This window comes from Dermochelys coriacea, chromosome 1, assembly GCF_009764565.3.
Source record: "Dermochelys coriacea isolate rDerCor1 chromosome 1, rDerCor1.pri.v4, whole genome shotgun sequence".
NCBI lineage: Eukaryota > Metazoa > Chordata > Testudines > Dermochelyidae > Dermochelys > Dermochelys coriacea.
The window spans coordinates 328,764,173-328,777,822 of record NC_050068.2 but is presented as its reverse complement, the minus strand read 5'-3'; the positions used below and the strand labels follow the sequence as shown (position 1 = coordinate 328,777,822).

General features: G+C 38.4%; 1 protein-coding gene across 2 annotated transcripts in view; it reads right to left on the bottom strand.

The window, feature by feature from the left end:
- RELN (reelin) overlaps positions 1–13,650 on the bottom strand; it is a 455,243-nt gene that overhangs the window by 21,801 nt on the left and 419,792 nt on the right. For both annotated transcript variants that reach the window (XM_038377914.2, XM_038377905.2), the window contains exons 53-60: positions 12,338–12,515; positions 9,759–9,934; positions 7,877–7,983; positions 7,246–7,488; positions 6,590–6,765; positions 3,840–3,913; positions 2,980–3,141; positions 1,174–1,331 (exon numbers count right to left, since the gene is read on the bottom strand). In XM_038377914.2, coding sequence (XP_038233842.1) covers positions 1,174–1,331; positions 2,980–3,141; positions 3,840–3,913; positions 6,590–6,765; positions 7,246–7,488; positions 7,877–7,983; positions 9,759–9,934; positions 12,338–12,515 — 1,274 coding nt within the window. The remainder of the gene's footprint in view (positions 1–1,173; positions 1,332–2,979; positions 3,142–3,839; positions 3,914–6,589; positions 6,766–7,245; positions 7,489–7,876; positions 7,984–9,758; positions 9,935–12,337; positions 12,516–13,650) is intronic.

The following is a 13,650-nucleotide window of genomic DNA, read 5'->3' as shown; positions in this document are numbered from 1 at the left end:
TGGGAATGGATGAGTCATTACACAAAGTAAAACTATTTCCCCATGGTATTTCTCCCTCCCACCCCACCCCCCACTGTTCCTCTGATATTCTTGTTAACTGCTGGAATTAGCCTACCTTGCTTGTCACCATGAAAGGTTTTCCTCCTTTCCCCCGCCTGCTGCTGGTGATGGCTTATCTTAAGTGATCACTCTCCTTACAGTGTGTATGATAAACCCATTGTTTCATGTTCTCTGTGTGTGTGTATATAAATCTCTCCTCTGTTTTTTCCACCAAATGCATCTGATGAAGTGAGCTGTAGCTCACGAAAGCTTATGCTCTAATAAATTTGTTAGTCTCTAAGGTGCCACAAGTACTCCTTTTCTGTTTGCAATGAAAACCTTCAAAATGTGAACTTAGTGTAAACCTACGCTGTTATGTCTGCCTAAGTCTGCAGGAGGCCTGAAACAATTGCTTTAATGGAAATGTCTCTAAGATAGCCAGGAGCCAATGTTATGGGGCTCAGTCCTGCAAGGTGGTGAGCAATCTGGCCCTGATCCAACAAAGCACTTAAGCAGTTAAGTTGGACTACTCATGTACTTCTAAGCACATGTTTAATAGATTCGATGGCTCAGGACCCAAGTGCTGTACTTGCAGGACTAAGCCCTTACAGGTCAAAATAAAAAACTTGAATACAAACTGGAAGCCTGTGTACTCTGTGAAACGAACACAGGTGTAACATTGTCTCTGTGTGGAGAGGTTTCAGAGTAGCAGCCGTGTTAGTCTGTATTCGCAAAAAGAAAAGGAGTACTTGTGGCACCTTAGAGACTAACAAATTTATTAGAGCATAAGCTTTCGTGAGCTACAGCTCACTTCATCGGATGCATTTGAGTAAGCAGCCAGCCACATTCTGCACTTGGTGAGGTCTGAGTGGCCTTTAAGTGTAGCTCCACGTAGAATAAGTTACAGTAATTCAATCTGGAGGTAAAAAAGGGCAGGGATAGCTGTTATTCAAAGGTGAAAAGTCTTTCTATTTATGAATTTATATCTTGTCATTGGTTACTCAGGCACTCCAGTGCTGAGTTAGTATATTTGGCTGTGTCTCTATTTTATTTGTTTCATTTTGAGCCAGATTAAAATATATACATACATATATATCTATATATATCTATATAAAGGAATATAAGAAATAAAACCTTGGTATCTTTCATCACAAATGCAAATGGCTCCAGTAGTGCAATATCCATGACCACTGCAGAGTTTAGGGCAGGCTTCTCCAATGTACACATGATCTATTGCCCAGCTTTGCTTCTCTGTTTCCTCTCCTTTCTGAATCCACCTGAACTGAGTTGCACTACAAATACCAAACACCACAATGTCATATTATGTTGCAGACAGCACTTAAACATTTCTGTACAGAAACATTCAACCATATGGACACAAGTTGAAACAGAAAAAAATGAATGGTAAGAACGCTAGATTTGCATTTTGGGTCGAGGCACAGAGGAGACTGAAGTGTCTTGCTCAATGTCGCACACTGAGTCAGCGAAAGAGCTCAGAGAATAGTACCCAGAAGTCCAAGCTTCCAGTTCCCAGCTTTCACCAGAGGGCCACACCACGCTAAAGAACACCAGCACACTTTATTCCATTGAAATGGAGTTTTATATTGATAGGCCTCATCCTGCAAACATTTACTACTCATTCTAGGGCACACTTCTGTAAGTGGTCCCATGGCCTTCAGTTAAGCAGCTTTAAGATTAAATAGATAGCAGACTCTGGCTAGTCTACGCTACCAGATAGGGCTGTGATTCCCCTGCTTGTGTACACATGCTTGTGCTAGCTCACATCAAGTAGCGTGCTTATTTACAGCAGTGTAGCTGCGGTGGCACAGGTATCGACAGCTGAGTACGTATCTCCCGGTTTCAATGAGGTTTGAACTCTGCCGTGCTTCCACTGCTACTACCCTTTCTACTGCTATTTATACTCGCGCTAGCTTGATGAGACCCAGTGCAAACGTGTGTACACAACCAAGGGAGTCACATCCCTGGCTTGTGCCGTAGACAGAGCCTCTGGCTAAGATCTCCAAAAATAGAAGTTACGCTCCTAAATGCACATTTAGACATTTTTGTGATTTTCAAAAGCTTTGTGAACCCAACAGCTCCTAGGAAGATAAACTGGAGCTGTTGAGTGCTCAGCACTTTCAAAAATCAGTTTCCAGGAGATGGGTTTAGAAGCCTAATTTCAGATTTCTATTTTTGAAAATACTGCTCTGAGTCTAAAGCAGCAGTTCTCAAACTGTGGGTCCGGACCCCCTTTGAATGGGGTCGCCAGGCTGGCTTAGACTTCCTGGGGCCCAGGGCTGAAGCCCAAGTCCCACTGCCAAGGGCCAAAGCCTGAGGGCTTCAGCCCTGGGCAGCAGGGCTCAGGTTGCAGATCCCTTGCCTGGGGCTGAAGCCCTTGAGCTTCAGCTTTGGCCCCCCTGCCCAGAGCGGTGAGGCTTGGGCTTTGGCCCCCCAACCTGGGGTAGTGGGGCTTCGGTGGGCTCAGGCTTCAGTCCCCTCTCCTGGGGTCGTGAAGTAATGTTTGTTGTTAAAAGTGGGTCATGGTGCAATGAAGTTTGAGAACACCCGGTCTAAAGATTTACATTGGTCTACAATTATAAATCCCAACCCGGAAAGCACTTACTACCAATATTAGTGCTTGCTAACATGACTACCCCAATTGGCTTCAATGGACTACTCAAAGTAATAAGTATTTGCAGGATGAGGCCTTATGATTGTGTCACAATGGCAATCTTTAGCCTGAATGTCATGGGTATTTAATCCTTGGCAGTAGCAGTTTTTATTAAAGAAAAGCAATTCCAAAGGTGTCCATTATGTATCATTTCCAAGTCCAGACAAAAGAGAGACACTTTACATTCACCAGTTGTTCCATACTAACAGTGCCAGCTAGACAGATGAAGTTTGATATCTCCAAAGTGAGCTGACCTTTTGGTAACCTACCTGGATGAGACATGATCAGGCAGCTGGATAGTTATTCTTTTCCATGCGGAGCTGTTGACGGAGTTATAGATGGTAGCTTCATGGAATTGAAATGGGGAGCAGCCAATGCTATTAGATGAGGAAGGAAGACACTGTGTCTGGACAAGTTGCCATGAATCTGTCCTATAGGAAGCAAAGAAAATATGTTGTTAGAACAACTGAAAATAATAATGAAAGGGAAGTTAGCAACCTACTAGAGGTCATGGCAATATTTCTTTTTAAAAAACCACAAATGGTCTTCAGCAATAATTTCCATGCATTGTAATCACAAATAGAGTGTGAAAGTCTGCAAACTTTGTGTAGCCATGGTAACCTCCCACAGGGTGCAAATGCTGTGATACATCTGTGCAGGTAAGGGGATTTGGGAAGCAGAGACCAGGAGCCCCTGTGACCTGATATTATAGGTTATGACTGAGAATTCTTTTCCTTAGTCCTTCCCTTTAGAGGTCAGAGAAGAGCCCTTTTATACTGGATTTGCTCCATGGTCTTGTTTTCACCCAAAAGGCATTTAAGCTCAAAATACGGCCCAACTTTTTGAAGTAATTCATATATCCTATTATTCTACATTGCAGGAGACAATAATGTCACCAGTTAAACTACAAATTAGCATCACAAGGCTTCTAGTACAGCATAGCTTTAGCCCAAAATTTATAGTCCTTTATCAAAGAGCACGACATACTAAAACAAGAGATACTTCGAAAACATTTGTGTGTGTGTGTGTGTGTGTGTGTGTTTACCAGCAATATGTTCATTAGCTGTAACTCCAGGTACAATGTCATTGGTCTTGCAATATCTTGTGGTAAATTATCGAGACAGCTTACCTGGCATCTTTAGTGTATTCCAGCATTACAGAGTGCAGGTCACCACAAGAAGTTGCCTCACAACCAACCACAATCTGAAACACAAATAAAATGCATCAGGTACTGCTAGATCAGGGAGATCAAAAGGACATTTAATGCAATACCTAATGAACTGTCGGTTGTCCTTTCTTTCTAAAGATACAGAATTAGAAGACTGCAAACTTAGATCTAACACCCTGCCCTAACAAAAATACACTAAAAACTAAAGTGTGCACCACTTCAAACTTTGCTGCCTTTGTGGATCTTTGCATAAGACTGGAAATATTAATAATGATATCTGGGTCTTTTTATACCATGTAACCTGAGACTAATGTCCATCTTTTGTATTCTAATGTACAATAATAGAAAGGGAAGTGCCATCCTAGGTACTAGAACTTAGAATGCATTTGGAACTAGGGCAAAGATTTTCAACAACAGGTGCCTAACCTTAGGCTCCTAAATCATGTAGACACTTACATGAATAGTTAGATTTTCAAAGTTCTGGGCACCCTGCAGCTCCTATGAAAGTCAATGTAAACTGCTGGCTGCTCAGAACTTTTGAAAGTCAGGTCACTTATTTAAGTGCCTAAATATGGATTGAAGAACTCAACTTTAGGTAACTATTCATGAAAATCTTGGCCTGCACAGTTTGATGTATACTCAGGTTCATTGGGTTAAATCGTTTTAAAAGGCTTTGCAAACAGAAATGTGCTGTATGTCTGAGGAAATAAACAGATGACTCCTCTTAACATTATGTGATGCTCAAGTTCAGAGACTTCAATACGCTTGACATATTACTGAATGGCTAACAAACAGAAACATCTGAATTTGAGCAGCTTCAAAACCTGTGCCCTCACTGCAGCTGTACAGGAGAACTGAATCCTTAGTTTAGAAATAACATCTGTAGCAGTAAGGAGAGCACAGAAAATATAGGAAATTCAGGAGCAAAATTTAGCCAAGGGAAGAGAACTTAATAATATGAACCTAACATCTTCTCTGGATTAACACAAATCACACCCACTGAAATCTAAATAAAAGATGGCTGATTGAGTAAGATGACCGCCTGTGAAACTGATATACAAGGCTTTCTACACCCTTTATATACAATAGTAACAGTAGGTGAAATTCATCCTTGGGGTAACTTTGAAGGTGGTGGATTGTGTGTGTGTGGGTCAAATGCTGTGAGGGAGTGGATTACAGACATTGAATCTAAGGTCAGGTCTATGCTTATGTTGATCTAACTTACGTAGCTCAGGGGTATGAAAAAGCCTCACCCCCACCCAAGTGATGCAAGTTTCACGCTATCCACACAGGTGCTATGTCAATGGGAGATGCTCTCCTGCCAACATAGCCTCCACTTCTTGCCAAGGTGGAGTAATAATGTCAACAGGAGAGCGCTCTCCTATCGGAATAGCGCGTTCTTCACCAGATGCGCTACAGTGGTGCAGGTGCATCAGTGCATCTTTGCCGATGTAGCGCTGTAGCATAGACTTGCCCTAAAACTGGCAATGGCTGTGTGAGAAGATGAAGGTGTTAATTTGTGGCAGAAATGGAAAACAAGGTGTTTAACTTAAAAACAACAACAAAAGACCAAGAAGCAAATGTAACTAGGAAGACACATATGTCTATCAGCCTATCGCTTTGCTCATATGTTACATCCTGTCTTTGTTTTTTAAGCCTGTGTGCTCTTTGGGTCAGGGTCTTCTCTTTTGTTTGGAAAATGCCTAGCAGATTTTGAGCACTACTGCAATACAAAAAAGTAATAGCAATAATAATTTAATAGCTACATTGTATTGATTATAAAATGTGTTGGCCTCACTCAAAAATCCAGCTAAAAATCAAGAGTAACATCAAGTGGTGCTTTGCTGATTCTCTGGGCCATTTTTCCATGATAGATGACCAAGTAACAAAAAGGGCTATTACTTTTAGCACCTTTAGATTTTCAGTATATCCCATTAGTTATTTTTCTGCCCAACTCTGACTCTGTCTCTCCTTTTCTGCCTGTTCCTTGGTAGGAATTGTTTCTTTCTTCTCAATGCTCATTTTGATAGACAATGGCATGCACATTCCCCAGATCTCCATCTTACTGGACTTACTAATCTTGCCTTAATGTTCAGTTTCAGTCAGTCTTTGTCTCCCTGTCCCAACCATCCAGCAGCTGCTATTATAATGACATCTCACTTAGATATGAGAATAAGAATAGTTGTTCTGCATAAGACCCAGCTGCCACTCACTTCAGTAGAGAGCAATCAGGCAATCAATACCTCTAGCAACCCCTAGTAAAGGGACAATCATTCCATCCTGGCTTGAAATAATATTTATACAGAGACAAGGGGTGAGGTAATATCTTTTTTGCTGGACCAGCTTCTCTTGGTAAGTGAGACAAGTTTTGAGCTTAACACAGAGGTCTTCTTCAGGTCTGCATAAGCTCTAAAGCTTGTATCTCTCACCAACAGAAGTTGGTCCAACAAAAGATGTTACCTCACTCATCTTGTCTCTCTAATACCCTGGAATCAACATGGCTACCACACTGCATACATTTATGCAATCATTCTGACCCCATGTTTTTTACTCTATTACTGTATTTCCTGGCATTCCAACAAACAAGTTATTAAATATTTAACAGACTACTGAATTTTATATTCTACTTGAAACTGTAATACATTCCACAGACAAATTAGGTGAATTTTTATTGTATGCTTTACTTTGGATAAAGAGAATGTTTTCCTTACTTTAAATTGCATCATGTATCCTGGCTGTATAATGAGCTCCCTGGAGGACAGGATATTGTGTGTGTTGTCCTTTTTTTTATTTGGCCAGTAGAGGTGAAATGAGGGGTTGCCACAGAATCCGGCAGTCCTGACTGCATTAGGGTAAAAACTCCAGTTTTCTTCATGGGAAGTTCCTTCTATTAACATGAGTTACATACATTACTGGAATGTCTCAGCAAACATGTAGGCTTAGTATTGAATCCACAGAGTCATTATGTACAACATTTTAATGATATATGGTAAATAAGTAACCAAGAGTCTTAAAGTGTCAGCCCTAGTCAGATAGTTTAAATTGATTTCAATACTAGTATTTTTTTAAAAATATGGCATAGTGGGAATTTTCAAATCCAGGTAATTAGATGAAATAAACTGAACTGTCCTATAACTGTTTGGATTTAAAAAAAATCATAGTGAAATTTAAAAAAATCCTTAAAATGAACATAAGCAATAAAATATCAACCTTGTAATTGTTTATAAAAAGAAAACAATGTACAGTTGAAAAATAAATTAAAATGTGCATTTGAAAGACCTTCAGTTAACAATTGTTTAGTTCAATAAACAGGCTGACACAGGCTTCTTAAATCAGATAACAGAATGCTTGCTACATCCTCCCTTACCATCATCAAATGTATCTACTAGTTGACTGGGATTGATCTCAGCACCTCCAACTAGTATGTCATCTAGTGCCCACTGAGCACGGTCAGAGCCTGAAACCACAATTCCATTGCTCATCACAAAAGGTTGCCACCAGCGCAGGCGAGTTGTATTGGTCAGAGCGTGCTCTGGAAGAAGTATGTAGTCATGTCTGACTGAGATGTATTTCTGATAATCCATCTCATGAAGCAAAATCCAAGATATGCCTATAATGACAGGATTCAGGATTAGTAAAGCAACATAAGGTAGAAATTGTCTAAAAATTAATGGAAGGTAATAGAAAGTCATAAGATAATATCTATGATCTGCTGGGAAAACCTTAACTTCTAATACTATTGCTACTCATGTGATTCGTCAAACTAAAGTCAATGGGATTATTTATGTGAATATAAGTACCAGGATTGGATCTAGTTTCTTTTGAAACAAAAACCATTTTATAGGAGGGGAAAATACACTTTAATAACTGTAGATTATAGTTCTGAATAATTAATCCTAAATATTTAAGTTAGATCTAATTCTGCATATTTCTCAAACATGACAGTGTTTGAATATACACAAAAAGTTTGTTCGGATGCAACTAAAATGTTGACTTGCCTCCATCAATTGAATAATCTAACAGAACTCCCTCCTTCCTGCATGTCGGTCTGTGGCATGTTGTCATGTTGTTTTCACTTCCAATTCTTCCCCAGTACTGTAGAAATCTGAAAGAAAAAATGTTGGTAGTTACTCACAGAATACCGTGTACACTAACAATATGGAAGATTTGTTGCCAAACACAGTTCAAGAGATTTGTTTTCTGCCAACAAATAGATTGAAAATGCTCAATATACTGAAATGTTTTATTAGAAAAGTGATGTTTACTTAGGGCAAAATTTTCAAAAACAAGTGTCTGAATAAATCCTGCAAAATATGCATCTGTAGGTGCAAACAGGCAATTGTGTACACAAAAATATTAATCTGTGTGTGCAATTAAAGAGGGAAACCAGGGAACTGAATGAAAATAAGAAGTGATATCAGTAAAACACAAGGAAGGGAAGTGAAGAACTACATGCAAAAATTAAAAAATTCAGCAGAAGGAGTGAGACCTTATTTAAAGTGATAGACTGAGGTGGGCAGATGAAACTAACATGGTATTGTCTCCTATATCTTATGGGCCATATTCTTAGCTGCCATACTTTGACAGAGCTTCACCTACTTTAATGGAGATATGCTGCTTTACACCAGCTAAAGTTCCGGACACACATGTGTACACAAGCTGCACATCTAATATATCTAGCTTGTGTATGTTAAACAAATAAGGTAAAATCTTTTTAGCTAATGAACAAGAGGTAATATTTCACAGCTGTCTTGCCACCGGGCAACTCAATGTTATCACAATAAATATACTGCTGAGAAATATGAACTGTTAAAAGCCAACCCCAATCCTGCAAGACTTTAAACACATTATTTTTTATATGTTCCCATATTTCAATAGGACTACATAGCCAGGAAAAGCCAGTCATGTGTGTAAGTGTTGCCAGGACTGGGCTCTTTGTTATGAATTATCACTGAGAATTGTTTCTTTAAATATCTGGCAAATCCACTGCTTTCCCATACTCCCCTGATTTGGGGTGAGGAGAGACCTCAGGAGGAGGTTCCCTGGGCCATGTTGAAGTGTTAAATGCTTCATATTCATTTTACAGAAGCCTCATAATAGGCTTGAATTAGCTGCTATGTACCACACCTTGATGCAAAGGAGGGAGTCTCTTGAATTATTTTTGAATATTTGTCTTCCTTCAACACAATGCATACCCCTCCCAGTTACAACAATGTATGGGATTACATCCAGTTCCCCTGTAGTCCAGCATTACTAAACATAATTTGTATTTTTGAGGTAAACAACTTTGCTTGGCTTTTAAAAAAAATTTTTTTTAGTGCTTGTGAAATGTGCCGGTGATACACTCCTGGAGACCAAAATCTTCTGCAGATGCTGTTTCCCCCCATACCTATTTAGTTCTGAGCTTTTCTGCTGAGACTAGCAACCCATGTGCTACCTAGTGCCAACTGTGGTGGTGAGGTTGTGATGTAGTTACCCGTACACTAAAAACTATACTGAGACCACCAATTCATCACACTACTCTCCCACACCTTTGTCTGTAAATTGTCTATTTAGATTGTAAACTCGGTAGGTTAAGAACCTTCTCTTATATATCTACAAAGCAGCAAGCATACTGTGGGTGTTACACAAATAATATATTAACAACATAACTCATTGCATACAGTCAGTGAAAAGTCCCCTATTGACCGTAAGAATAAGAACTATTTGTCACTGCCTACCTGAGCTGACTCTACTCTGGTGGTGGCCCACGCATAAAAAGGCTCCATTTCCTATTATCAGTCCACTGAACTGTCTCATCTCCTGTTCTGTTATTATTTAATGAAGCCCTCCATTACAACTTATTAGCTATGTCAAATTCTACTGGGTAACATGACATACTTGGCACCCCTCAAGTCCAGGTCTTGAGTGACAGCTTGCCTCACGGTATCACCTCCAAAATACAAAGCTGTATCCTCTGCTAGAATCCCACATTCAGTACAGGTGTTTCCACCTTCCAAGGACATCCATAATTCTGGTTTAATTTCTTCATTGTCAAAGCGCTCCTTTAGGAAAGTCTGCAGGAAGGAATGTGAGGAACAACATCTGAGGAACAACCATGAAGAGGCATCCTACTCTTTAGCTTTTCTAATGAACCCAGCTAGAACTGACTTTCTGAGTATGTTTAAGAGAGACAAGTTAGATGAGGTAATATCTTTTATTGGACCAACTTCTGTTGGCGAGAAGGACAAGCTATCGAGCTACACAGAACACTTCTTCAGGTTCATGTAACTCAAAAGCTTGTCTCTTTCTCCAGCAGAAGCTGGTCTAATAAAAGATGTTAGCTCAACCACCTTGTCTCTCTTAAACATGGCTCTGATAACACTGCAAACATAAGTATGTTTAAAATACTCATGTAAACCGTAACATGTTTTTTGCTTTTTTTGTGTGTGAGTTAAGGGTCACCAGCCTTTTACAGACACAATAGCTTTGTGGGCACAAATAGGGTCATTTAGATGTTCAAATGCCTGATATATGGGAGCAATTACTATTTGCAATTATTTGCTTTATGGTAGTGCCCAGACACACAATTAGAATCTGGGCTCCATTGTGCTAGATTCTGTACAAGTATACCGTGACACATGGTCCCAGCCTTGCAGTGCATATAAGCATGTAGTCAGACATCTTGACTGTATCAGTGACTGTATCAGTTCACAATTGTGAACCCAAAACTTGAAATTATTACCACCTGCAACACTGAACTAGGCCTGGTTGAGGCTCTACTGAGAGGAAAATTGAGCCCTAAATATTTAAAAATATGTATACACTGACCAGTGCTGTGCAGCTACTAAAATATATATATTCACAAACATTACTTTGAATAAAAGATTATTTATTTTGATGGAATTCGTGACCCTTTTTATATTCTTCCCACAAGTACTTGTACACATGAGTGAATGTGGAAAGTGCAAGTCTTGGATTACTTGTGAATATATGTTTATGTAATGGTTTGTGCCATGGGTATTTGTACAAAGCCCAGTTGGGAATCTCTCGAAGTTCCATCTTCCTATTTATAAAAGTTTTAGTCAGTTAATCAGGGAGCTGAAATAATACCAGGGATGAAATCCTGGCCTCAGTGACATCAATGGCAGAACTCCCATTGACTTCAATGGAATCAGGATTTCACCCTATATTAAATACCAGTCACACATCATCAATAAAAAATAACAAATAAATGAAGACATAGATGAAGGAATTAGTTTACAAGCTACCCTTAAATGATCTAGAGCTGCCTCTGTTTCTACATTTCACCATGTTGGGTGTGTTGCAAGAGTCACCTCTTCTGGCAGGATAACAAAAGTAATAGCCTGTAAAATGGCCATATCAGTAATGTTCTGCAAGTAAATCCTTAAATTGAATATATGAGAAGTAAATGGCTTTAAACTTAGTGGAAAGGAGGGAAATTGATCCATTTCCTATAAAGATGTGGTACTAATTTACATTTACGTAACCGGTACCTTAAAATACTACTACTACCACTACCACCATTAATAATAATAAATAATAATATGAATAATTCAAATAGCACATAAATTCAAATCTTGTGTAGTTTGCATTTCCTTTGGAAAAAATGTGGTTCAACCAACGTATCTCTTCTGTAGATTCTGTACATACAATATCATGTATAAATATGGTTCAGAAAACCTGAACAAGGTGAATACTGTAATTTTAATACAGTTTGGGAATTCTTAAAGTTTTTTTCTCAAAATATAAACAGTATTTTAAATTGGAGACATCTGCTAAAGTCCTAAAAGCATATTTTTGCCTACACTGTACTCTTTTGCTGTATCTCTGTACATGTTGCACACCGTCATCTCAAATCTAAATATCTTCAGCTACACAAATACCATTTCACCTTTTGTTGCAGTAAGTTATTTACCTGGGATGTAGAGTACAACTGTAGAAAATTAAAATTACATGAAACTTTATAAGTTACTTAAATTAATTTCATATCATCTGGAGTTCAGTGCCTTGTTTACTTTTGTCTCCCTCTTTATTATAAAGATGAGTTTTCGATACTTGGTCTTGGTAAATTTGGAACAGCAATTGTGTCCAGGAACTAACAGCAGGTTTATTAGTATTGTATTTGAGAACTGTTTTGTTCATTTACACATAGCAATGTACTGCAACTGTTAAATAGCAGTTTCATGGTTTTTTTTACTTCAGAAGGAAAAGATAGTGTAATTATTGGTGTTAGTGATAAGGTAATATTTCTTTAGAATACATAAATGATATATTTTTAAATAGATGATCCAGAGCTGTACAGTTCAGATCTGAATGTATATTTGAGGATCTCAAAAATCTGAGAGGAGTCAGACCCCAAATTCCAGTTGGAGTGCATCTCTGTTTTTTATAAAGCTCCATTGATTCAATTTCTCTGTAACAAACGTTTGCAGTACTATCATATGCATTTAAGTTACCTTTAAAGTTTGAGTCAAGTAGCAGTTTGGACCAGAGTACCCCGGATCACAGATGCACTGTTTTTTCAGGCAGTCGCCATGGCCCCTACAGTTGTCCAAACAACCAGGTCCCAGATAGAAATTGTCAATGGCCCATTGAATATCTGAGTACTTCTGATAGAATCTAAACCTCACTGGACTATACATACAAGAATGAAGAAAAACAGATACAGGTAAAAAGATAACTTTACACATATGAAAAATGTACACTATATACATATGCTTATGAACAGCGCTTCATGGGGTAACAAATCATAAGACACTTTTGTAGCAGGAGATATGTTAATTAAAATGTTTCTATAAGGCATATTAGTCATTCCTCTAATTAACATTGATCATTCCATTTTAACATGTTGTTATTTAAACTATACTAGATTATAACTAAATAAAATGCACATTTCTAGTTTTCAGTTTAAAAAAGTTTTATTTTCTTTTAAACCAGAAAGAGATGTTTCATCTGAACTCCAGTATAAATCTTCTGTTTTAGGCCCTAATCCTGTGAGTAGCCCCACTGAACACAATGGGACTATTCATGGCATAAAATCAGACACATTTAGGATCAGAGATTTTTAAAATGATGCCTAGCATTCTTTGTAGGAATCCATTTTATGTCCTGTATAAGAGATCACATAGAATATGTGGGCTAGATCTGTGAGAGCCACTGTCAACAGGTGACAGGAAAAAGTATTCTATTCTAGTTTCTTCTGAGATGATTTAATTTTAAAAGGATTATTCAAATAATGCAATTAATAGTGCTTAATACTAGAAAAAATATATTGTTGCAATATGCACGGATAATTTGGGTAGCATTTTTCACTATCTAAAGTCAAAATTTCCCGTGTAATTCAGTTTGGGTCTCTGGACAGATTGGAATATGCAGTACAGCTCTGGACTGCAGACAAGAAAGGATAATTTTGCAATTTGTTCAGACCATGAATCATTCTTAAGTTTGGTAGAAAAAACCCCAGGTAATTTTCATTATCACTCTGTTGCCCTATGTTTATAGAAAGCCAAATCTCTTCTATCCTTTCTTTGAAAGTGTGGAAGTGCATCATCCAGCAAAACTGTAATAAGGAGAAGAGAGAAGCCACAAAGAAACATGAAATCTGATATGGATCTCTTGTTTCTAGGGTGGCATGGGCTGGAGTGATGCAAAAGCAGATTACTCAGTTGCTGGGAAGGAAGAATTTGCAGTGCTTTTCAGCAAACTCTTCTGGAGTGCAGCTTTGAAGAGAACCTCTTCCAACCCTTTTATGTAAGAGAGAGAGTTGCTG